Here is a 27,072-nt window from a genome sequence, read left to right on the forward strand (position 1 = left end):
GCAAGTAGCAAAAGCAAACATTGCAAAAGCCCTGAAGGGAAGAACACCACTTCCTTATCAAGGCCCTCCCAGATGATGTCACACTCCCTAGAGTCAGGCAGACAGCACACTGAAACCCCGAGAGGCCCAACCCACACCAATGCAGCATCGTGAAGCTCTTGAAGCCAGTACACCCAAAGAGAGGTAGAGCTAACTCAGTCCACACACACAGCTGTAGTAAAGTGAAACAATTAGAGTCATGCTGCTGGAAGCTGCCAGCATAGAGAGAGACAGCTAGCTCAGAAAGGACAGACAAAAGAAACAGAAGCCAGCTAAGAAGCTGACCCCCAGGAAAAAGGTAAGTTTGAGAGAGGTTCTGACCACGATCATAACACTGAAATAGAGAGTTTTTTTTTTGTTCAACAGTTTTTATTGATTTCAAATATTGCAAATTACAATCAGTAGTATTTACATAAGTTTCAAAACATGTAAGTTGTCCAATAAACTACCAGTCTTAACCGTGTATTCTTATTTTTAACCTCTTTATCTTTCCCTTCCCCCCCCCCCCTTCCCTTCCCCTCCCTAACCCTCCCGCTTATCTCTCTTTTGGGCACACATTCATAGTTTATTAAGGATTAAGCTTTTCCCCTGCTGTGTTAGCTTATCTAAATAGGGACTCCAGATCTTTAAAAAACGATCCTTGCGTTTATATGAGCCTCTGGCCTCTTTCGCTTCCCAAGTTAGTACCTGGTGAACCTGGTTGCGCCAATGCCAAAACTCAGGGGCCTCTTGTGAAGTCCACTTTTGCAAGATGCATTTTCTTGCTATCAAACAAAGCTTGCGGCACAGCATTATTCCTCCCCTGAATGAACCAGGACAGTCAAGCACCACCTGATTAGGTGTCCCCTGGATCCGGTTCGACATCAAAAGGGAGAGAAAAGCCACTACCCGTCTCCAAAAACATCTTATAACAGAACATTCCCAAAACCCATGATATAGAGAATTGTCGGCAGATTTACACTTCAGGCAAGTGGGGGTTTCAATTCCCCCCGCTCGAAACAACTGAACCTGTGAGAAGTATGCTCTGTTGACCACTCGATATGCACATTCTCGATACCCTGCCCCGTTGATTAATTGGGGGATGCTTTTTTTTTTTTTTTTTCTTTATTGAATTTTTCATTTTCACAAGATAGACTTATAAATGGAAATACAGCAGTAAAATTGTCATAGGTTAGTATTACCATGAAACAATTCAACATAATCTCAAACTAATAAGTATTTCAATATACCTAACAGATATTAACTATGAAACATAGTCTACTTTCTTAGACCACAACAATCAGAAGGAGGGGGAGGAGATAAAGCAATTAAGGAGATAAAACAAGATACTCAAAAAGTAAATAGCCTGGTTCATATTCCCCCGTCAAATTTCCATTCCCTTAATATCTTCTACACATTTACTTGGATAGCTTTTTAGCATCTATGTATAAACTTTTTTAGCTGGTCTGGTTCAAAAAATATATATTTATTCCCTAAAAACTTGATACAGCATTTGCAGGGATAAGCCAGCAAAAAGGTAGCGCCCATAATTTTAACCTCTTCTCTGTAGGCTAGAAACGCTCTCCTACGATCCTGAGTAGTTTTTATCACGTCTGGAAAAATCCAGATTTTTTGACCATGAAAAAGTTTAGTAGCATTCTTGAAGTAAAGTCTTAATAATGCATTTAGATCTTGCTCGAAAACGAAAGATATCAATAGAGTCCTTCGACAAGGTATCTCTGAAATAGATTCTTCCAGAAATGCTGATAAGTCTTTCAAGTTTATTTCTGGACCTTGATTATTATCACATGGATTCGCTTTGGAGATTTTATCTGGCAAATAGTAGACTCTGTTAATAGGTGGTATTGCTGACTGAGGGTAAGCCAAAACTTCCATTAAGTATTTTTTAAGGAAATCCACTAGAGTAACTCCAATTTGAAAAGGAAAATTCAATAACCTCAAATTTAGTCTTCTATTATAGTTCTCTAAATGTTCCAATTTTAAAGAAGTTTTCATTTTGTCTTTTATCAAAGCATCCGTGACAGATTTTAACGATGTTATTTCGGTTTTTTGAGCAAATTGTTCAGTCTTAACAGTTTCTAAGGTTAATGTTAAAGAATCAAGCTTATTTACCAGCAATGCTGTATGTCGAGAAGTTTTTGTGACCGTAGTTGTTAGTTGTTGAATTGCTGCCCAAATAGAGTGTAGAGTCACCACTTGGGGAGCTTGAAGCTCTATGATCGAACCATCTGTGTCCTGGGGAAGAGTTCTGCCGTCTGAGGCCCTTTGGTTACCGACTTCCGGTCCCATCGAGTCCTCATCGCTCATCCGAAGGGCTGCAGGGCAAAGCGGCGGATTAAGCTCTGGCGGGGATAGTGATGTCTCCGACCCTAGTGGAAACGCCGCTCCTTCGGCGGATCCAACAGCGGGTTTCCTCATGCCAGTATCCACAGGGGTGCTCGTGGCAAACTGCAGGAGCGTTCGCTGGCCCGGAGGGAGTGATTGGGCCGACGGTAAGACACCCTTCACTGCACCTTTTCGCTTTGTATGCGGCATATTGGAAAAAGGTAATATTAAGCAGAGCTCAGTGTTGGCTTCCACAGAGCCTCAAGCCCGAACCGCCATCTTGACTCCTCCCCCGGGGGATGCTTTTAAGGTGAGCTGGTATATCCCAGGAAGCCAGGTCACCCCCACATCCATCTCCCATCTGCGCCGAAGCTGGGCTAGCTCTTTCCCAGGTACCATTTACCAAATTTCTTTTGTAAATTAGAAATGGAAGGAGCCTCTTCTGAGATCTCCGCAAACAAGGTCTGTATCCTCTCTCCCAGCTTATATTTAAGTGCCTCTTTGTCAAGAGAGTGAACATAATGCTTTAGTTGACAGTAGGCGAAGGTATCACCCCAGTGGATGGACTCACAAGAAATCAACTGATCCAGAGGTCTAAGCTGACCTGCCTGATTTACCACTGCCCCCAGACTACTGAGCCCCTGAGCCTCCCATCGTACAAACACTGAATTCTCCTGCCCGGGAATAAACATTGGGTTCCCCCTAATAGTTAGAAGTTCTGACACCTGTGGGTCACCTCCCAAGTGCTTCCCCAGAAATTTCCACGCTTCACGCACGGAACCCAAAAGCACGGATCTGCCAATTGGTTTTGGCAAAGAGGATCTATCCCCTTGCAATAACGAAACCAGTTGATAGGGGCTAAACAAAACTTTCTCTAGTTCTAGAGGAGTATGGTAATCAGAGGCAAGAACCCAATCGCGTACCTGTCTCAAATTACATGCAATATTATAGTATTTGATATTAGGTAAGCCCATTCCACCCTGATTCCACCCCCCCAATAATAATGGCATACGAATTTTTGCCTTCTTATATGCCCAGCAAAACTTCATCACTAGACGATACAGCTTTTGTGTATCTTTCTGTAGTAACTGCATAGGCAAAGTTTGCATCACGTATAGCCATCTGGGGAGGATTACCATTCGAATTAAACACAATCGGCCTGACAGTGACATTGTCAAAGGTCTCCAGGCATCCAGTTGTTGCTTTGTTTTATCTAACAGCCATTGAACGTTTGCTCTGTATAGCTCCTCTGTCCGCGGTACTAATAAAATGCCCAAATAGCGGAATGATTCTTCTACCCACCTCAATGGGAACTGCTCCCCCCATGTTCTTCGGGTGTCTGCTGTGATTGCTAGCGCTTCCAACTTGTCATAATTTAGCTTGAACCCAGAGTATGCCCCAAATTCTGTAAATACTTCCAAAAGATCACCCAGTGACTCCCGGGGGTTCGTCAGCACCACCAACAAGTCGTCGGCGAAGGCCGCCACTTTAAATTCTTGTACCCCACTAATTGTTGGACATAAGTTTATATCTCGGATCAATGGGTCCATATACAGAGCAAAAAGTAAGGGTGACAATGGACATCCCTGCCGGGTCCCTCGATTGATTTCAAACTCTGCCGAGTGCATCCCATTCACCCACAACCGGGCTCAAGGTGACTCATACAAGGCAGCAATCGCTTTCACAAACCACCCTTGAAATCCATACTTGTCCAAAGTAGTGAATAAATATGGCCACTCCACCCGATCGAACGCCTTTTCGGCGTCGAAACTAATCATAATTGACGGTTCACCATTAGCTTCTAAGCGTTCCAGGGAGGCTAAGATACTTCTGAGATTCCGTGCCACTGATCTCCCCTGGACGAACCCCACTTGTGCTTCATGGATAATACCTGGGAGTACCCGTCTCAGCCTATTTGCAAGTATTTTCGCAAAGAGTTTTACTTCCTGATTTAGGAGAGAAATAGGCCTATAAGAGGTTACTAAAGTATGGTCTTTTTTTGGTTTGGGCAGTACTATTATCTGGGCCAAATTGAGGTGTTCTGGCAGACGATCTTGCTCCACCCAAGCATTGAACGCCCTAGTTAAAGATGGAACTATAGGGTCTGCCAGCAATTTATAGAACTGTGCTTTAAGGCCGTCTGGGCCTGGGGCTTTGCCCAGCTTGCTATTTCCAATTGCCCAGCTCACCTCATCACTACTTATGGGAGCATTCAATACCTTGCGGTCTCTCTGTGTGATATTAGGTATTGAAATATTTTCCAAGTATAGCTCTTCACTGAGGCCACTCTCCTCTCCCGGGCCATACAGTTGCTGAAAAAATCTTTGGAAAACGTCTCGTATCTCTTTATTTGTATGGATTAATTTCCCTCCTTCATCCCTTATAGTTAAGATATGTCTAGACGTGAATTTGGGTGCTATTACCTTAGCCAGCATCTTACCCCCTTTGTTCCCATGTTTATAAAGTTGGAATTTATAGTACGCCTGCGATTTAACTGCCCGATCATGTAATAAGGAGTTCAAAGTTGTCTGAACTGCTATAATATCTTGTCTGACCCTGGGGGTAGGCTGATCTCCAAATTGCTTTCTTAGACCCAGCAGCTGTTTTTCTAAGCGTAAAATTTCTCTATCTCTGGCTTTTTTATGATGACTGACATAGCTTATAATATCCCCCCGCAATACTGCCTTTGCGGCTTCCCAGAATAAGGTTGCATTGAGGGGCATAATTGAACGAAAACGTCTATCTCCATGGGCGTTTATCTCCGAGAACGGGTCCGTGAAGGGGCGGACCGAACCGTATTTTCGAAAAAAATAGACGTCCATGTTTTATTCGACAATTTGTGAGCTGGGCGTTTTTGTTTTTCAGTGATAATGGAAAATGAAAGCGCCCAGCTCAAAAACGAATAAATCCAAGGCATTTGTTCGTGGGAGGGGCCAGGATTCGTAGTGTACTGGTCCCCCTCACATGCCAGGACACCAACCGGGCACCCTAGGGGGCACTTTTACAAAAACAAAAAAAAAGGTAAAAGAGCTCCCAGGTGCATAGCACCCTTCCCTTGTGTGTTGAGACCCCCATATCCCCCTCAAAACTCACTGCCCACAAGTCTACACCATTATTATAGCCCTAAGGGGTGAATGGGGCACCTACATGTGGGTACAGTGGGTTTGGGGGGTTGGACGACTAATAAGCATTAAGCAGCACAATTGTAACAGGTAGGGGGGGGATGGGCCTGGGTCCACCTGCCTGAAGTCCACTGCACCCCCTAACAACTGCTCCAGGGACCTGCATACTGCTGCCAGGGAGGTGGGTATGACATTTGATGGTGAAAATAAAAAGTTGTGAAACATCATTTTTTGTGGTGGGAGGGGGTTAGTGACCACTGGGGGAGTCAGGGGAGGTCATCCCCGATTACCTCTGGGGGTAATCTGGTCATTTAGGGCACTTTTTGCGGCCTTATTCGTGAAAAAACAGGGTCCAGGAAAAGTGCCCTAAATTCTAGCTACAAATGCATACTTTTTTTCCATTATCGGCGAAAGGCGCCCATCTCTCCTCGGCCGATAACCACGCCCCAGTTCCACCTTCACCACGCCTCCGACACGCCCCCATCAACTTTATATGCTTCCGCGATGGAGTGCAGTCGAAAACGTCCAAAATCACCTTTCCATTATACCGATTTATTCGTTTTTGTGAGATAAACGTCTATCTCCCGATTTGGGTCGAAATCTAGGCGTTTTTCTCTTTCAATTATAAGGTGGATTGTCATTCATCCCTTCGTTGTAGTGTGAGTATTCCGCTCATTTCTTTACTAGAAACTCCTTAAAGTTCCCATCTTTGTATAGGTAGCTGGGGAATGACCAACTTTTTTTTTACCCCTTCCTGACTCCCCAAATTCCAGGTCAATCAGGCCGTTGCGTGGTCTGAAATGATACAGGGGCCAATCTCAGCTCTCCCAATATCCGAAAATATCGTTCGTGAGGCCAACAAATAGTCAATCCTGGAGTGAGTTCCGTGAGCTTTTGACTGATGCATATATTCTCTATCTAAAGGATGTAAGGCCCGCCAGACATCTATAAGATCAAGTAAGGCACAGAAGTCTGGCAATCCCCTCGTTTTTTTTGGCCCTTGCCCCAGCGGAGGATTAGATCTATCTAACTACAGATCCCAAGTCATGTTAAAATCTCCCCCCAGCATTAAGGGATAGACTCTAAATTAGTTAGAAGTTCCACTAATTTCTTATAAAATTTAAGATCGAGTTGTTTGGGGGCATAAATGCTTCCCAATATCACTTGTTGCCTAGCAACTACCGCCTTGCAAAAAATAAAGCGTCCCTCTGGATCCTTCGTGATGTTAGTAAGTTGCATTGCCACCCCTTTTCGGATGAGAATTGCCACCCCTCCTCTGCGACCCACCGCCGCTGATGCCACACATTCCCCCACCCACCATCTCGCCAGTTTGTCATGTTCACTCTCTGACAGGTGTGTTTCTTGTAAAAATACTATGTCGGCTTTAATACACTGTAAATAATGCAGAATTTTTTATCTTTTTATGGGGGAGTGAATGCCCCCCACATTCCAAGTGACTATCTTGATCATTCTTCCCTATGTTTTGTACTTACATTCCACCAGATGTTTAGTGTATCTTCCCAGAGGAGCCAGCCCAGCCTCTGACCCCCCGCATGCCAAACACACACAGCAAGTAGATTATTTAGCCAACTTATTTTAGCCCGACTCCTTATGAATAATGCCCGCCTAACATTTCTCCCTCCCTGAAGTCCTTCCCACCCCTCCCTTCTCCCCCCCATCCTTCCCAATACCAGCATCAATCCCCTTTCTTCCCCGAGAATCCCCCCAATGAGATCAAGTCACTCTAACGCCTCCCCCCATCCCAAATCAAGCCTGCTTAACAAAAGTAACCCTTTACTTTTATGTTTACCCCTTTTAATGTCCCATTTGCAGAACCTTACCCCCCCATTCCAACCTTCACCCTTCTTCCCATTTATCATTCAACTTATCTTCCTCTATTTTGCCCCCCTTTACTCTTATCTTAATGTCCTGGTCTAAACACAACCGTTTCTCAAAACATGTGAAAACCCCATAAGGGGGAAATAATACTTCTTATCTCCACACCCTTTGTGGTTCAAAATTCTTATTACAATTTTGGACTGCTAACAGAATGTTATGATCTGTCTGAATGTTTTGTCCAGTAACTCAAACTCCATAAGGGGGAAATAATATTTCTTATCTCCACACCCTTTGTGGGTCAAAATTCTTATTACAACTTTGGGCTGCCAACAAAATGTTATGAACTGTCTGAATGTTCAGCCCATTAACTCAAACTCCAATTTGCTGACCCAAGCTTTCTTTGTAGTTCCTGCCGTACAGATACCATTTTATCTTTCTATCATTGATGCCTAGGTCACATACCTCAGCGGTTAGAGTCTAGTTGCTGCATAAATGTCTGCGCTTCCTCTACTGAGGCATAGGTATCTGTGGACGACTGATAAGTAATCCTCAGCTTTGCGGGGTACATCAGCGCAAACTTAATTTTGCGCTTCACCAACTCTGCACAAATAGGCAAAAAAGCTTTCCGCTGCGCCGACACCCCCGCCGAGTAATCCTGGAAACACAAAATTTTTTTGGCGCCACAACAGAGCTCCTTTCCATTGCACAGCGCTTGCAGAATCGCTGTTTTATGCGCGAAGTTGAGAATTTTACAGATAACCACTCTGGGCCTTGAGGAATTCGCCTGCTTCATACCCAAGCAATGGGCCCGTTCAATCCTCAAGGGTCCCAGTTCCGGCGGCAATTCCAGCTCCTTAGTTATCCACGCCTCTAGGTATCGCTTCAAATCGTGATCTCCTTGATCCTCGGGTATGCCCACCATTCTTAAATTGTTTCTTCTGGACCTGTTCTCCAGGTCCTCAATTTTGTCGGCATATGAGTCCACCAGCTTTTGAAGCTTAGATTGAGCCTCTTCCACTTTCACCATGCGGTCTTCCAGTTCGCCGGTTCGGCGCTGGTACGTCGCCATGTCTTCCCCTATTTGGGTGACGTTACTGTGGAGAGCTTCCAGCTTCGCTGCCAAGGAGCCCAGCTTTTTTTCTAAAATTGTCTCCATGGCGGTGGTTACCTCTTCAACTATCTCGGCGGCCTATGCAGATCCCACCTGTGAGGTCGCTGGGCTCGCCGGAGCCGCCATCTTGTCCTCCGCCAATCTGCACTTCTCCTTGTCCTTGCGTAGATTTTTAGCAGCCATTGTCGATAGTTATAGATTATTTTAAAGCTTGGGCTGTGCCTTCGATGATAGTCTGCTATTTTCTGGGTGATTTCAGTCACTTTGTTGGGGTATTCAATGCTGATTTGGCTATGAGGGAGCAGGAGCGAAGCAGCTAGCGTCCGCTCCTCTGCATAGCGTCACATGACTCTCCTGAAATAGAGAGTTTTATGAGGGCCAGCAGGTACTTGTTTTAGTCCCAGTTCATCAGAATAAACTTCAGGCTAATTTGGCGGGACCTTACAAGGTCATAAGGCATGTGAATGATACAAACTATGTTACACCTCTCACGACAGAAGCAGCGTACCTTTCATGTAAATATGTTAAAGACCTATGCAAACTGCACAGTCATGGTACTAGCTGTGTGTAGTCTACCAGAAGAGTGTCTCTGCTAGAGACATCACCAGAGGGATCTGACACTGAAGAGAGACTATTTAAATGTACAGACTGTGAAAAAACTCTCAGTCAAAAGGGAAAACTAGAAGAACAGGAATCATGTAGAGACACTTTTTACATGCTCTTATGTATGAGAAAGGTTTCAGTATGAAAAAAAGAGCTAATGTAGCACCTGAAAAATAATAAAGAAACTGGAATATGTACAAGAATATGAGAAAAGCTGTATCAATAAAGCAAATATTACAGAATATCAGAAAAGCACTGAATATCTTCATGTCCTTATGACAGTAGCTTCAATTAGGTAGTAAACTCCATGAGAAATGCAAAATTTCACCCCTGAGAGAGACCAGTTTCAAGTACGGAGTGTAAGAAAAGTTTCAGATGCTGGAAATTATTGTCAAAGCAGCATAGAATCCATTCAGGAATTAAACCATTTACATGCCCTGAATGTAGGGAAAGCTTTATTCATAAATCACAGCTAACAAAGCACCAAAGAATCCACACAGAAGTAAAATTGTGCTGAGTGGGGCAAAAGCTTCTGTCAGAAGGTACTCCTTATTATTCACAAAATGAAGCATGATGGCTTGAAACTGTTCAACAGTATCTATTAAAGTGCCTATGTACTACCTAGTTTCTTTTTTTGTTTTTTTTTTCCCCGAAGACCTCAGTCAAACAGAGTAGTGGAGCTGTATATTTTCTCGGCTGCCACTCTCCTATCGTCACCAGTCTTCTTTTATTAAATTTTAATTAAACTTTTCAATATTTCAAAAATGAGTTAAATTCCTTCTGCACTTCTATGCTTATAAATCAGATATCACATTTAATTGGTTAGAAATAAGTTTATCCAATTCACTTATCTTGCTGTGAAGGGATGTTTTCAAAGGGGATTTTTATTCGACATGGTGTCATGTTTTGCCCAGCGGCTTTATCAAGAATTGTCCCCTGTAATAAACTAACTGTGTTGGATAGATTTAAGTACAAACATCTTAGATAAACATTAATTCCTCAAAACCATTTTTACCAAAAAGTAGTTCTGTCATCTGTGCCAGCAGTGTTTTGTCTCTTGTTTAGCCAAGATGACGGTGGCATTTTCAAACAGCTGATTTATATTTTTCTAATTAAAGAGACTGTCAATCAGGGAACCTGGTTATACTAAAGTCATCCACTCTAGCTCAGCATTATAGGCTATGTGGTATGTTGGCAAGTGCTGAGTGTGGTAGAAGCTTCTGTTATAAGCATTAGAAAGGCAATGAACATGGTATAACTGATGGCCTCTCCAGAAAGGGAGTCAGAACCACCCTGACACTGGACTATCGAGACCTGATCAATGGTCTGTACAGGCCGCAGTCTAGGGTCTCTCTCTTGAGGAGTAAGGTGTGCCAGAATAATGTGTTTTAAGCCTGTAAAACTGCCTTAATTATTTCCTGAAGTGTATTTCTCTAGTTTGGCCAGCAGCCATCACCCCTGGTGACGTCTCTTCCTCCTTTCATTTACAGTTTAAATTAATTTTTATGGTACTTAAAGTCCACAGAGCCCAAATTTTAAAAGAGATTGCTGGTTGTTTATGTGCCAGGGTTCGTACCGCATTCTCAGGATGTCTCACTGTTGGTTGTTCCTTCATCTAAGTTTTTGAATTCGGTGTGTACTCATGCTCAAATTTTTGCTGTACCGAGTCCTACAATATGGAAAGCCCTTCCTCTTTGCATGCTAGTTCTGATTTGAGATTTTTAAAACTATTTGTTGAAGATTTTGTCAGTTGGTTATGATTTAATTTGAATATATATGTGTTGTCTTAATTTTAGTTTGTCCATAATAAGCAGTTCAGATGTTTTACATAAGCTATCAAGAATATGCAGATTGGGAGGATATAAAGTTTTAAAATAACTAAATGAAATATAATGAGGGGCCTCCTCCTCATAATTTTGGAAAGCAGCACCCGGGGTGGGAGTATCCATCTCAGAAGATCCAAGAGCAGCTCTAAAAGGTCCCCTTCATTCTCAGTCCCCCTGAACTACACCATAAGCCTGTCAAACTTTAGAGCTACAATAATACTTTTTACCTTAATGTCTGCTGTATTAGCATTTCTTTTCTAATTCTGTCCTTGGTCTCTCTCAGCTGACCATATGTTGGTGGACGAGTCAGGCGCAGGTATCGTGCTCTCTGGCGAGCAGCAAGGATCTAGGGCAGAGAAGATCACTTAAACTCTCTTCAAAGTTCACAAAGAAAAACAGAAAGAATGGACAACTTCCCACAATGCTACACTAGTGATTCATTTGTAGCGTAGATCTCATATTAAAACAGTGGTTCTCAACTAGTCCTCAGGACACAGCCAGCCAGTCAGATTTTTAGGATACCCACAATGAATATGCATGAGATAGAATGCCATACAATCAAGGCAATGCATGCAGATCTATCTCTTGCATATTCAAAGGGTATCCTGACTGACTGGGTGTGTCTTGAGGCCTGGCCTGAGAACCCCTGTTTCAGCATGAAGATTTTGAAGAAAATAGATTCAACTACATATCTTCTTTCAACTTTATATTTGCCTTTCTGGGATTCAAGCACTGGATTATGTTTTGATGTGACCATAGTAGCTGCTTAGGTGGGTTTATTCCAAATACATTTTAGGAGAATGTATTATTCTAGTAGTAGTACATATAACAAACATTTAATAAACTCTTTAGTTCAAATCTAGATGTAACAAAAGTTTATTACAAGGTATTGTGGCTCCATTTTAGAGCAATTATTTTAAGACAGCACTAAAGTCTTTCAAAGTAACTCTTATAATTTTGTTAAAGCAGTGTAATTCTCATACTAGTTAACAGCTTTTACCAACACCCTTAGGAAATCTGTTAAAGCTCAGTGGAAGTGCTGCTCATTGACATGAGGAAGAGCCCTGGTTCAGTTTTGAGATGAGCCTTTAGCACTCTGGCTCAGCTAAGGCTGGGTACGTCATGAACAATGGTTAGGAGCAGAAACAACATCTTATGGAAGAAAACTCTACTGCATGCTACATGTCTCAGGTCCTTTGCTGTAACTACCACCTCAGGATTCCTTTTCCCTTTCCTCCGTTAGTACAGGGGAATCTACAGGTAATATAATTAAAGGTTCATGACATCTAGATCCCAGAACAGGGTCTGACAGAGTTGAAGTAAACAGTAAAATATAAATACTATCAGGCCAAACCCCCCCCCCCCCCCCCAAAAAAAAACCCATTATCTGGTCAAAATTCAGCAGGTTTTCAAATGCTGGCTGCAGTGATTAAGAAACATATATATTAAATGCTATTATGCATATACCTAGCAAAATGTAGAACGCTGACCGCCAGCAGCCAAATATGTAACAGCAATATTCAGTTGCTATACACGTAGCTAAGTAGTTAATTTAGGACAGCCTATTTACTGGCCTAAATTAAAACTCTGAACTATCCCCCAAATTCTATATATGAAACTTTTAAGTTCTGCGCACTAATTTGGCTGCATGGCCAAATTGTGCGCTCAACTTAATTGATTAACAAACTAATCAGCGCAGATAATTGGTACTTAACAACCAATTAGTGGCACTAATTGGCTTTAATTAGAATTAACATGAACAACTTTCTAGATGTATTCTATAACAGGTGCGTGTACATTCTAATGAGCACAGTTGAAAATGGGGTGTGGCCATGGGTGTGGAATGGGTGTTTCAAAAAAATATGTGCACTATTATAGAATATACCCGATTTGCACCTAAGTTAGGCACAGGTATTTAGGCCTGGTTTTAGGTAGCCTAAATGGGTGTGCCTAAATTTTAGTTGCAAGAACAATGAGTGTATTCTATAAACTACACCTAAATTTAGGTGTAGTTTATAGAATCATGCTAACTGCATGGTTTTACAGCACTGATTTCCCCCCTATGTGTATAGCAGCTGCAGATTGGCAACCAAAGTTATGAATGCAATTTTGGCTGCATGGCCAAATTGCGAGTGCAACATAATTGATTAACAAGCCAATCGGAGATGATAATTGGCCACTAACAAGCAATTATTGGCACTAATTAGAATTTACACTCCCAACTTGTTAAGCATATTCTATAAATTGGTGCATGCAAATTCTTTTTTAAAAATTTTTTTTATTTAATATCATTTAATTTTCCAGTCAAGTAAACACTTGTACAGAAAGGTATTAATATTCTTCATACTTTGAATATAATTATGTTATAAGAAGAAAAAACAAAAATAAGAATATATGCATGCAAATTCTACCGCATGGATCTCAAAAGGGCATGGGAAGGTCATGGGCATTCCTAAAGTTTACATGCACTGTTATAGAATATGCCCGATCCACACCTAAGTTAGGCGTGCACCATTTATACCAGGTTTTAGTTGGTGTGATTAAATTTAGTTGCAGGACCAGGCACTACACATTTTCTATAAACCGTGCCTAACTTTAGGCAAGATTTATAGAATAGCGCTAAGCACATTGTCTTTCAGCACTGATTTTTTAGTCGCCAGTTGTAGAATAGTCCTATATATATATAACTAGAAGGAACATCCTCATTCCCAGCATTGCCTGGATAGGGCCAGAGCATTCAGAGGAATTTCTATAAGAAGTCGCCTAGTTTTAAGTATTACAGGGGACAGTGGGACGCAGGGATCTACAGAGCTATGAACCATGCATACACAGAGTAGATCACCAAATAGATGATGTAGATGTAGTGGTGGTAAATTTCAAAACTTTAATGCACAAATGTAACCAAAGCCTATTGTGGCCACTTTTCACTTATACGGCTGAGTCATAAAGATAAACATCACTACATACATAAGTAAAAGAAAAGCAAATAATAATACATAATAAAATCATAACTAAAAAATAATAAATGTGTCATATATCAATATTTTGTATTCTGTTAATGATGTAAGCCACATTGAGCCTGCAAATAGGTGGGAAAATGTGGGATACAAATAAATAAATAAAAATATCAAAACTTAATAAATCAATATGCATTAGTGTAATCATAAAATATTAAATATTTGCATGCTGGTGTAATGACACTTCCATACTCAAAGTTTAACTCAACAGTACAAGCAAATTTTTCATGTGGAGGGGCATTTTTGATATGATGTCTAAGTTGGACTTGGGACTTTTTGCGCTAGATGTCCAAACTTCCGAATAGAAAGTATAGCCATTTTCAAAAGCACAAAACATCTATTGTTTTTTTTTAATTGAAAATACCATTTAGAACAAGGTTTTGTGCACTATGCATTTATTTTTTCAGGCCATTTTTGAAAAAAAAAAAGTACAAGTGAAAAACAGAGAAAATCAAGCCTTGGGATATAGGTGGGATCAGTATTTTTAGCAGACTGGTCCCCTAGACATCCCAAGAGAGCGATGGGGCACCCTAGGGGGCATTACTGGGGACTTCATATAAATGCTCCCAGGTACACATCTCACTACTGCTCCCTATTTTGTCTGTTGAGCCCTCCAAAACCCACCCAAAACTCACTACACCTATCTATGCCCTTATGAGTGAAGGGGGCACCTATATGTGGGTACCAGGGGCGTAGCCAGACTTCCGTGGGAGGGGGGTCCAGAGCTCGAGGGGAGGGGGCACATTTTAGCCCCCCCGCCACCGCCCCCCTCCCGCCGCCATTGTCGCCCCCCTGTCTCTGCCGACCCCCCTCCCACCGTGAACCCTCCCCCGCCGCCGCCTACCTTCCCTTTTGCTGGCGGGGGACCCCACTCCCCGCCAGCTGACGTCCTCTCCGACCGTTCTGCTGCAGAGAAAAGTCTTCTTCCTTGCATGCTGACGTCCTGCACGTTGTACGTGCAGGACGTCAGACTCAGAGAACAGAACTGCTCTCTGAGTCTGATGTCCTGCACGTACAACGTGCAGGACGTCAGCATGCAAGGAAGAAGACTTTTCTCTGCAGCAGAACAGTCGGAGAGGACGTTGGCTGGCAGGGAGTGGGGTCCCCTGCCAGCAAAACGGAAGGTAGGCGGCGGCGGGGGCGGGTTCGCCTGGAGGGGGGTCCCGACTGAAATCTACGGGGGCCCAGGCCCCCTCAGGCCCCACGTAGCTACGCCACTGGTGGGTACAGTGGGTTTCTAGTCAGTTTTGGAGGGCTCACAGTTTCCACCACAAGTGTAACAGGTAGAGGGAGGTATGGACCTGGGTCCACATGTCTAGAGTGAACTGCACTGACCAGTAGACTACTCCAGGGACCTGTATGCTGCTCTAATGGACCTAACTATAACATCTAAGGCTGTCATAAGTACTATTTTTATTCACATTTTTGGGGGGGGGGGGTGGAAGGGGGTCAGTGGGAGACGGGACATCCCTGATTCCCTCCAGTGGTCACTTAGGGCACCTTTTTGTGCCTTATTCATTATAAAAACAGGTCTAGTCCAAAATGTTGAAGTTTTTGCTCTAGACATTTTCGTTTTGCTCCATTATGGCTGTAAAACGTCCGTTAGGCATGCCCAATGTCCACCCTAGTCCCACCTCTCCAATGCCCCCAACATGTCCCCTTGTGATTTGGATGAATTGCAGACAAAATGCATAGATAAATGTCCGCAAGGTTCAAAAAAATGCCAATTTTGACATATTGAGAAGAAATCTGTCCAAATGGTGCTTTATGACCCTTTTTGGACATTTTTCTCTTTCGAAAATGAGCCCCAAAAGAACAGTGACACAACTGCTTTCACTAATTTAAAAAACACAAACATCAGCCATACAAGCATAGATCTTTCAAGAATGCAGCCAAAGATATGGATGACAGAGACATGTGAACATTATAGCTGTGTCTATTGTCTGCATGTTTATAAAATAGCAAATATCTTCACTATATGTTACTACTACTACTACTATAAATCACTTTTATAGCGCTACCAGTCGTACATGTTAGTGTTTCATGCATTGTACTTCTTTGTAAAGAATCTAATTCAAACAGTACATTTGATCAAATAGATGTGCTTTGGTTACATTTTTGCATTAAAGTTTTGAAATTTACCTCCACTACATCGACGTCATCTATTTGGTGATCTACTCTGTGTATGTGTCACTCAATGCCAGTATTACATTATGCCCTAATTCTATAAAAGTTGCCAAAAATTGCATGCACAAAATTGGGCACATTTCTAATTTGTGCATTAATATCAAGCTCATTAGCACCACTAATGGGATTTTTAACAAGCAATTATTGGCACTATGTGTGTAGACTTAGGTGTGAGATCCCTGCTTAAAATTTAAGCGCAATCTGAAAAGGGGGCATGGAAATGGGAGGGTCTTGGGTGTAACGGGGCATTCTAAAATTAAAGCACGTTGTTACAGAATAACAGGGATACACGCTTAATGTAAGTGCATACATTTATACCACATTTCAGTTGGTGCAAATGGCTGTGCATAAAGTTAGGCCTAATTTCCTGGTGTAAGTTCTATTCTATAAACTGTGCCTAACTTTAAATATGGATAGAATAGTGCTTTTTTTTTTGCACCATATATAGAATCTAGCCCCAATATATGGCGCCGAACATTTGATGCTACTTCGGAAAAGCATTCTAACGATGCAAAGTACCGAAACAGGGCTGAAACAGCAGATCCATGCAAAAACACAATAGCATCTAAGTGTTTCCATGCAGATCTGAAAAGGGGGCATGGCCATGGGAGAGGCATGGGTGCTCTCTTAAATACGTGCACTGTTATAAGATAGTGTGGATCTGCATCTAACTTTCGCGCTGGGATTTAAACCTGGTTTCAGTTGGTGTAACTCTTCGTTCCATTAGTTGAGAACAGATCTATGCTCTATTGTATAAAGGGTGCCAATCCTGGAATGCCCATTATAGAATACCATTCAGCACTGAATTTTGAGTGCCATTTATAGAATATTCCTTTATATATAAAGCTAGGTGGGCCAGTCCAAAGAAAAGGAAAAAATCCAAACACTTCCACAAATCACAGCATGAAAAGTCAAGAAAGGGGTGGAGGTGACCAAAGGAGGCTGTTCCAGAAGAGTTGTAAATAAGAAGTTTTGCATTCAAATACAGTACCAGATTTACAGTTCCAAATTGTAGCAGTTTACTATATTGGGCTCTTGGGCCATCATCAGGGTCCCCATGAAAACAGACACAAAAATATATGTGTATACTAGAAACTTGAACGTGTTTAAACAAAAATACACATGTGAAGGACAAACAGAAAGCACTAATAAAGGAAGTGTGAAATAGACCTTGTAAATAAAATCATAGAAGAGAGTGGAATGTGAAGCTTATAAGGTGAAAGCCATATAAGATTAACCATAATCAATCACAAACCCACATGTGTGTGTTTAACAAGGTGAAAGCACAAACAACTTCTGCAAACCACCAAAATGTTTTTAATATAAAAGCGTACCTGTCATATAGGGCCTAGAGATCCGCAACCAAAATCCAGGCATATTCTATAACAATGTGCATAACTTAATTGGCTTAACAAGCTAATCAGTGTTTTTAACAGCACATAACATGCAATAATGAGTACTAATTGGCAATAATTAGAATTTGACGCATAACTCGCTAGGCATATTCTATATTGAACTGAACCTAACATCTCAGGCACACAGTTCAAAAGGGGAATGGCTGTGGACAGAGAAATGGGGGTTCCAGGGGATTCCTAAATTTACACGTGTTACACAAAGTGGATAACAAGCAAAGCCTTATTGCACAAGCTTGACGGGAGTTGAAAAAACTTCAGTGAAGGAACTAACCCTCTGTTTACAAAGCTGTGCGGCAATGCCAACACAGCCGATTCATTTTTGTCATTCTAGTGACTGTAAACAGTTATGTGAAAGGAACTGGCAAGCAAAGAACCAGCCTAAAACTGCAGCCCTAATTTTTTTTTAAAAAGGTAAAGACAAAATAAAAACAATTAATACCCAATGACAAAACCTATATTTGACTGATATCAGAAAAAAAAATTGTATGTTTAAAAACAGAAAGGCATCTACACCCGCGACAACCAGTTGAAATAATAAAAAAACATTTGTATGCCATGACTATATGAAACCCCAAGACCAACTCAAAGCATTCATTATAAATTAAATATCATTTGAGGGTTTTTTTTTTTAAACTAAAGATTAACTCAATTCCTATGGGCCCTGCTGCAGATAACTTGAGCTAAACTTTAGTAAAAGACCCCCTTAAATTACTAATCTAACTCTACCCTCATAAAAGCTGATAAATGAGGCAAATAAATGAAATGTAAAAAAACAAGATATGATACTGCTGTGGCTATGCAGCAAACAAAGCACATTAATAGCAAAGTCAAAAATACATTATAATTAGCCAGTCATATTTATTTATCTATCCATTCAAAGTTTTATTTTGCACAATCCTATATTTTTGGCAGATTACAAGGATCACATACATAATAATAAAAACACCTAATAAAACTCTTCACCAAAACACACTTTCCAGCTTATTTTCGAAAGAGAAAGACGCCCACATTTCGACCCAAATCGGGAGATGGGTGTGTTTCTCCCGTGGGCGCCCAAATCGGTATAATCGAAAGCCGATTTTGGGCGTCTTCAACTGCACTCCATCGCGGAAACGGCCAAAGTTGACGGGGGCGTGTCGGAGGCATGGTGAAGGCGGGACTGGGGCGTGGTTATCAGCCGAACAGAAATGGGTGGCTTTCACCGATAATTGAAAAAAAATAGCCGTTTTAAGCGAGAATTTAGGTCACTTTTTTTGGACCCTTTTTTTTCACGAACAAGTCCCAAAAAAGTGCCCTAAATGACCAGACGACCACCGGAGGGAATCGGGGATGACCCCCCCTGACTCCCCCAGTGGTCACCTACCCCCTCCCACCCAAAAAAAACAACTGTAAAAAAATTTTTTCCCAGCCTGTATGCCAGCTCCATCACAGCAGTATGCAGGTCCCTGGAGCAGTTGTTAGTGGGTGCAGTGGACTTCAGGCAGGCGAACCCAGGCCCATCCCCCCCTACCTGTTACACTTGTGCTGGTTAATGCTGAGCCCTCCAAAAAAACCCAAAACCCACTGTACCCACATGTAGGTGCCCCCCTTCACCCCTTAGGGCTATGGTAATGGTGTAGACTTGTGGGCAGTGGGTTTTGGGGGGCTCAGCACACAAGGGAAGGGTGCTATGCACCTGGGAGCTCTTTTACTGTTTTTTTAAATTGTTACAAGTGCCCCCTAGGGTGCCCGGTTGGTGTCCTGGCATGTGAGGGGGACCAGTGCACTACGAATCCTGGCCCCTCCTACGACCCAATGCCTTGGAGTTGTTCGTTTTTGAGCTGGGCGCCTTTGTTTTCAATTATCACTGAAAAACGAAACCGCCCAGCTCAAATCCGCACAAATCCGATGCATTTGGCTGGCACAAACCATATTATCAGAAAAAAGATGGGCGGCCATTTTTTTCAAAAGTACGGTTTGTCCCGCCCCGTCACATACCCGTTCTCGGAGATAGACGCCCATGGAGATGGGCATTCGCGTTTGATTATGCCCCTCCACATAAATCAAAAACCTAACTGGCAGTGATTTTTTCAATAGACTTGCACCCACCAAACCATCTCATTAACCCTTGAAGCCTCCTGTTTCCCCAATTGCTTTCAAGAACAAAAATGTTTTCAGCTTTTTTCTAAAAAAATTAAAAAAAAAAATCAATGTTTAAATTCTGCGCATTTCCAATGGCAGAGAACTCCACAGCTTATTGTGACCCCCATGGAAACTTGCGAAAACACACTGTGGCATCGGAGCTATCTAGCAGCGTCTACTGAAACTAATGAAAGCCATTGGTATGCGCAGCTGTATCGGAATATAAAAAGTCATTTGAAATGACCAAAAGAGTAATTCCCAATGGTTATTGTACAAGTACATTACGAATTAGAACTTATCAATAGAAATCAAACAAAATAAAACACGAAAAATAAAATAAGATGATACCTTTTTTATTGGACATAACTTAATACATTTCTTGAAAGCTAATCAAGAAATGTATTAAGTTATGTCCAATAAAAAAGGTATCATCTTATTTTCTTTCCCATGTTTTATTTTGTTTGATTTCTATTGATAACCTTTAAGAGTGGACTAACACGGCTACCACACCTCTCTACTTAAGATGAATTAGAAATTAAAACAAATCTTATTTTCATTGGTCAATCATATCATAACTACAATAAAACTAATAAATTAGGCAAATCAAAAGATTAAAATATGTAAAACAAACTAAAGTAAAAAACAAAAAGGCACACAACTGCTTACAAAACAGTAGATAAAAAACAACAAAGCAGTGGAATCAAATGCATTTATTGGAACAATACCCGACGTGGCCACGTTTCGCCCTCAGGCTGTGTCAGGGGTATAAACTATAAAAACAAAACACAAGTATAAAAACATGTATAACCATACATATTAACAATGTCATAAGCATGATTCAACTAATAAAAGGCAATTATTTAAAAAAAGAGATTCAACATATATAAAACAATCCTTTAAGAGTTCTAAAAAAATATGTATAGACATACATGATGTCAATACCTCTGGAGTACAGCTTCTGTACTCAATTATTCTAGTTTTCACCATTCACTTTGTCTTGCCTATATATAATAGATTGCAAGGGAAGACAATCACATATATAATATTATTAGTCACACATGTGCTGGAAAAGTTTAGTGTGTACATTCTGCCAGTAGATGGATGGGTGAAACGGGTAAGTTTAAGTGAACATCTAAATTCTGAGCATGAGCCACATGGGTGTAGGGAATAACTAGATTTGATAAGTAACAGGGGGTTCTGAGGTGGCAGGCCTTGAATGCCAAGCACAAAATTTTAAATTGTACGCAAAATTTGATAGGCAACCAGTATAAACAATGAAACAAAGGAGTGACACAATTATGTTTTTTCACATGGCATAAGAAACGGACAGCAGCATTCTGTAAAGTTTGCAACTGTCTAAATTGTTGGTTGTTATTCCTGCGTAAACCGAGTTGCAGTAGTCCAAATGGGAAATTATAAATGCTTGAATGAACATGTACATAGTAGAAAAACTTAGGAGACTGCACAGTGAGCAAAGCCGATGAATTGACAAAAGCCTAATTTTATCACATGGCAATCAAACAATATCCCTAGATCGTGTAAAGACTGAACGTGTTTAATATCTAAAGTAACAAGAGATGGGAAGGTACGATAACCAGGCATCCAGCATGTAACTGTCTTCTTTGGATTTAGGACCAAATGGCGAATGTAGCCATGTGACAGAGCTGTAAGGGTTTAGGGGGAGATTCTATATATGTCGCGTATACTATAAGATTTAGGTGTGGTATATAGAATATGCTTTGTTGATACCCCAGCACCTAAAACTATGCGCTTCCATTTACACCAATGAAAATGTGGCAGAAATCCCAGCGTGTAGATTTATGCAGACTGGGCCATATTCTATAACAGCACGTGTAAATTTTGGAATGCCCATGAAATGCTCATTCCCCCCCCCCCCTCCCCTCCCCATAGCTATGACCTTTTTGAACTGCATAGTTCATTACAGAATATGCTTACGGGGTCTTTTACTAAGGGGTGCTTACGTTTTTAGCACGTGCTAAAATTGGGTGAGCGCAAAACATTAGAGACGCCCATAGGAATGCATTGCGTGCGCCTATTTTTAGCACACATTAAGAACATGAGCACGCCTTAGTAAAAGACCCCCTTAGTGAGTTATGTGCATAAATTCTAATTACTGCCAATTAGTACTCATTGCTTAAGTGCTGTTAATAATGCTGATTGTCCTGTTAAGCCAATTAAGTTACATACTTAGATTTTGGCGCGGATCTCTAGGTGTGCTATATAGAATCCGGGCTTAATGCTTAATGTGAGTGGTGAAACCAGGTAGAGGAGCAAGATGTCATCAGCATAGTAAAAATCCCTAATCTTGGAGACAGTTGCCAATGGGCTGAGAAAGATGTTAAAAAGTAAGGGTGATAAAATTGAACTTTGGAGCACACCACAGGTGAGTGATGAGAAGTCGACTGCGTATTAGTGTAAACTGAAAAAGAAAGATCACTCAGAAAGGAAGTTAACCAGTTCAATACTGTTTTCTCTCAACCAATATTCGAGAGGTGAGATAGTAGTACAGAATGATAGACCAAGTCAAAAGCTGCAGATAGGTTAAGTGACACCACAAGTGCTAATTTAAGACAAGGAGATGAGAGCTTTTGTATTATAGAAATGTCCCATGGGAGTAATCCTATAACATATCAGTACCTATATACAAGGAAATTCTGCATAGTTGCCCAAAGTTAGGTGCTCAATTTTGTGCGGTAATTGGCTAATAGGTGATAATCTATAATTGGCATTAACAAGCACTTAATTAGCAGTCATTAGGAGTTATGTGTGGCTCTGCCCTACGCCCTGATTTTCATAGTGCAACCCAAAGGGAAATAAAGGGGCATAGGGTATATGCCCCCTAATACTATAGAAGCTGCTAAAAATTGCACATAATTTAATTGAATGAGCTAATTAGCACCGATAATTGGCTATTTCACAAGCAATTATTGGCACTAATTAGATTTAATTGAGATATACACCCATAAATTTAGACATGGGTTCAAAAAGAAGGTGTGGAAATTAACGTGCATATTTATAGAATAAGGGAATAATGAACCTAATTTGGGTGCGAAGATTTGCACCACGTTTCAGCTGGTGCAAATGGCCATTCCTAAAGTTAGACATGATTCCCGGGCATAAGCGCAATTCTCTAAACCTTGCCTCACTTTAAGTGTGGATTATAGAATAGTGCTTTTTTCAGAGCTGATTTTTTTGGCACCATATATAGAATTCACCCCTAGATGTGTACTTATATGTATAACTTATACTTACATAATCAGTAGCACTATCTATACATATAACACCGCTAAATAAAGGAATACCATGAAACATCCAGATTAGGATGATGACCTGACCCTTAGGCAGGCCAGCTGCACAAATGGGTGGCGGCCTGGGCATGGTGGGAAAACGTGGCCGGGGGGGGGGGGGGGGATGGCATGCAGGTAGGTGGAGGCAGACTAGACATAGGGAAATGAGAGGGGAGGTAGTAAGGCAGAGGGGGAGGGATGGAGACAGACAAATAGAGGGGAGGTCCGGGAGGAGGGAAAAAAGGAAGGTTGCTGGAGGCAGTGAGAGGGATGTTTGCAAGAGTGCAATCACCATTTTGCTCTGCAGTTCACCCTCCCCAATTTTAGGAAGGTAGGGGTCTCGTCGCAGCATTCAGTGGGTCCCGGTCTAATTGAGCACGCAGCAGATGTTTCAGACCAATTTCAAGCAGCAACAGTAGTCAAATGTGAGTAGTTGGGTCATGTGCTAGCAGTGGCATGGGGTGACGTCAACACCAAGGGAGGCCCCTCTCTTCTACAGAAAGGGACCAGTGCCAGCGTAACAGAAAGTCGACAGTGCTTACCTCAGACATTTATGGGATGGGGAGGCTGAAGGCACCAAGAAAGAGAGTCAATGCTTAAAAGGGAATGTGCTTTTATAGCAACCCTTCATTAAGGATATGATGACAGCACCTCGGCATATCAATGGTATATGCATCAGGCAGAGCAGGAAAGATGCCTCATGAGTAAGGCGGAACTCGATGGAGCTGTGTGACTCAGAAGGTTAGGTGCCCTGCCCAAAATGCTCTAGATAGATATGTTATTGCTGGAAGTTGTTAATTGCATGGACCTATATATAATTTATTGCTAGATATTGTTAATTACATGTATGTATATATTTGCCTGAAACTGTAAATGTCTTACTCTTCACATATGTAAGTATTAGAATGCTGTGACCATAATAAATTCCACTCTTCTTACATAAGTATTGCCATACTGGGAAACACCAAAGGTCCATCAAGCCCAGCATCCTGTTTCCAACCGTGGCCAATCCAGGTCACAAATACCTGGCAAGATCCCAAAAAACTACAAAGATTTTATACTGCTTATCCCAGAAATAGTGGATTTTCCAAAGTCCATTTAATAATGGTCTATGGACTTTTCCTTTAGGAAGCCGTCCAAACCTTTTTTAAACTCCGCTAAGCTAACCGCCTTTACCACATTCTTTGGCAACGAATTCCAGAGTTTAATTACACATTGAATGAAGAAAAATTTTCTCCAATTCGTTTTAAATTTACTACATTGTAGCTTCATCGCATGCTCCCTAGTCCTAGTATTTTTGGTAAGCATAAACAGATGCTTCACATCTACCCGTTCAACTCCACTCTTTATTTTATAGACCTCTATCATATCTCCCTTCAGACGCCTTTTTTCCAAGATGAAGAGCCCTAGGCGCTTTAGCCTTTCCTCATAGGGAAGTCGTCCCATCCCCTTTATCATTTTTGTCGCCCTTCTCTGCACCTTTTCTAATTCCACTATATCTTTTTTGAGATGCGGCGACCAGAATTGAACACAATATTCAAGGTGCGATAATACCATGGAGCGATACAAAGGCATTATAACATCCTCATTTTTGTTTTCCATTCCTTTCCTAATAATACCCAACATTCTATTCACTTTCCTAGCTGCAGCAGCACACTGAGCAGAAGGTTTCAGTGTATTATCAACGATGACACCCAGATCCCTTTCTTGGTACGTAACTCCTAACGTGGAACCTTGCATGACATAGCTATAATTCAGGGTTTTTTTCCCCACATGCATCACCTTGCACTTGTTCACATTAAACGTCATCTGCCATTTAGCCGCCCAGTCTCGTAAGGTCCTTCTGTAATTTTTCACAATCCTCTCGCGAGTTAACGACTATGAATAACTTTGTGTCATCAGCAAATTTAATTACCTCGCTGGTTACTCCCATCTCCAAATCATTTATAAATATATTAAAAAGCAGCGGTCCTAGCACTGACCCCTGAGGAACCCCACTAACTACCCTTCTCCATTGTGAATACTGCCCATTTAACCCTACTCTTTGTTTCCTATCCTTCAACCAGTTTTTAATCCACAATAGGACATTTCCTCCTATCCCATGACCCTCCAATTTCCTCTGTAGCCTTTCATGAGGTACCTTGTCAAACGCCTTTTGAAAATCCAGATACACAATATCAACCGGCTCCCCTTTGTCCACATGTTTGTTTACTCCTTCAAAGAATTGAAGTAAATTGGTCAGGCAATATTTCCCCACACTAAAGCCGTGCTGATTTGGTCTCAGTAATCCATGTCCTTGGATGTGCTTTGTAATTTTGTCACCAGTCTACAATTTCCCGGATCTCCCCTGGAACCTTTTTTAAAAATTGGCGTTACATTGGCCACCCTCCAATCTTCTGGTACCACACTCGATTTTAAGGATAAATTGCATATCACTAACAGAAGCACCGCAAGCTCATTTTTCAGTTCTATCAGTACTCTAGGATGTATACCATCCGGTCCAGGAGATTTGCTACTCTTCAGTTTGCTGAACTGCCCCATTACGTCCTCCAGGTTTACCGTGAAGTCAGTAAGTTTCTCCGACTCGTCCGCTTGAAATACCATTTCCGACACCGGTATCCCACCCAAATCTTCCTCCGTGAAGACTGAAGCAAAGAATTCATTCAATCTCTCCGCTACGTCTTTGTCATCCTTGATCGCCCCTTTTACCCCTCGGTCGCCCAGTGGCCCAACCAATTCTCTTGCCGGCTTCCTGCTTTTAATATACCAAAAAGATGTTTTACTATGTTTTTTTTTGCCTCTAATGCTATCTTTTTTTGTAATCTCTCTTGGCCTTCTTTATCGGTGCCTTACATTTGTTTTGATACTCCTTATGTTGCCTCTTGTTATTTTCAGACGGTTCCTTCTTCCATTTTCTGAAGGCGTTTCTTTTAGCCCTAATAGCTTCCTTCACCTCACTTTTCAACCACGCCGGTTGTCTTTTGCTTCCTTCTTTCTTTTGTAATTTGTGGAATATGTTTGGCCTGGGCCTCTAGGATGGTACTTTTGAACAGCATCCACGCCTGTTGTACAGTTTTTACCCTCTCAGTTGCCCCTCTAAGTTTTTTTTTACCGTTCTTCTCATTCTATCATAGTCTCCTTTTTTAAAGTTAAACGCTAATGTATTTACTTCAAAGTTGATATCAAAACTGATCATATTATGATCACTGTTATCAAGCGGCCCCAGTACCATAATGCCCCTCACTAGATCATGTGCTCCACTAAGGACCAAGTCTAGAATTTGTCCTTCTCTCATTGGCTCCTGCACCAGCTGCTCCATAAAGCTGTCCTCTCCAGTGTATCCCGATGTTACATTTACCCAGTCTGTATTTGGGTAATTGAAGTCACCCATTATTATCGCATTGCCCATTTTGTTTGCGTCTCTGATTTCTTTCATCATTTCTGCGTCTACCTGCTCATCCTGGCGAGGCGGATGGTAGTACACTCCTATCACCGTCCTTTTCCCTTTTATACATGGAATTTCAACCTACAATGATTCAAAGGTGTGATTTGTGTCCTGCTGAATTTGTAATCTATCTGAGTCAAGGCTCTCATTAATATACAATGCTACCCCTCCACCAGTCCGGTCCGGTCCAGCCTATCACTATGATATACTTTGTACCCCGGTATGACAGTGTCCCACTGGTTATCCTCTTTCCACCAGGTCTCAGTAATGCCTATTATGTCCAATATTTCATTTAGTGCAGTATATTCCAACTCTCCCATCTTAATTACAACACACTATCCCAATTTACACCCTCTTCCCACTCTCTACCTCTACCACCTTCCTCCCTTACCCATCTTACTTACCCACTTTTTATTGTCTACTTCTATATTCAGCTGTTTTATCCATTTTGTGTTATCTTGTAAACCTGTTATATTTGTAAGCCGCATTGAACGTGCTAATAAGCGGGAAAGCGCGGGGTATAAATGTTACAATACAATACAATTTCTTAGACTCCTAGCATTTGCATATAGACATTTCAGAGTATGTTTGTTGTTCCTATTTGCATGATGCTTAGTGCTTGACACTATTGATTTGCCATCTTTTGTCTGATCTTTAGTTGTATTTAAGGGCACCTGGCCTACCACAGTCTATTGTGTAACCTCACTATCCAGA

General features: G+C 41.5%; 1 protein-coding gene across 1 annotated transcript in view; it reads right to left on the reverse strand.

Moving 5' to 3' along the window:
* The window catches only part of LOC115474075 (polycystic kidney disease protein 1-like 1), an 889,490-nt gene that overhangs the window by 431,127 nt on the left and 431,291 nt on the right, over nucleotides 1-27,072 (reverse strand). The window contains exon 21 of the mRNA XM_030209391.1: nucleotides 11,093-11,211. Coding sequence (XP_030065251.1) covers nucleotides 11,093-11,211 — 119 coding nt within the window. The remainder of the gene's footprint in view (nucleotides 1-11,092; nucleotides 11,212-27,072) is intronic.

The sequence above is a fragment of the Microcaecilia unicolor genome, chromosome 1, assembly GCF_901765095.1.
Source record: "Microcaecilia unicolor chromosome 1, aMicUni1.1, whole genome shotgun sequence".
In the NCBI taxonomy this organism is placed as follows: domain Eukaryota; kingdom Metazoa; phylum Chordata; class Amphibia; order Gymnophiona; family Siphonopidae; genus Microcaecilia; species Microcaecilia unicolor.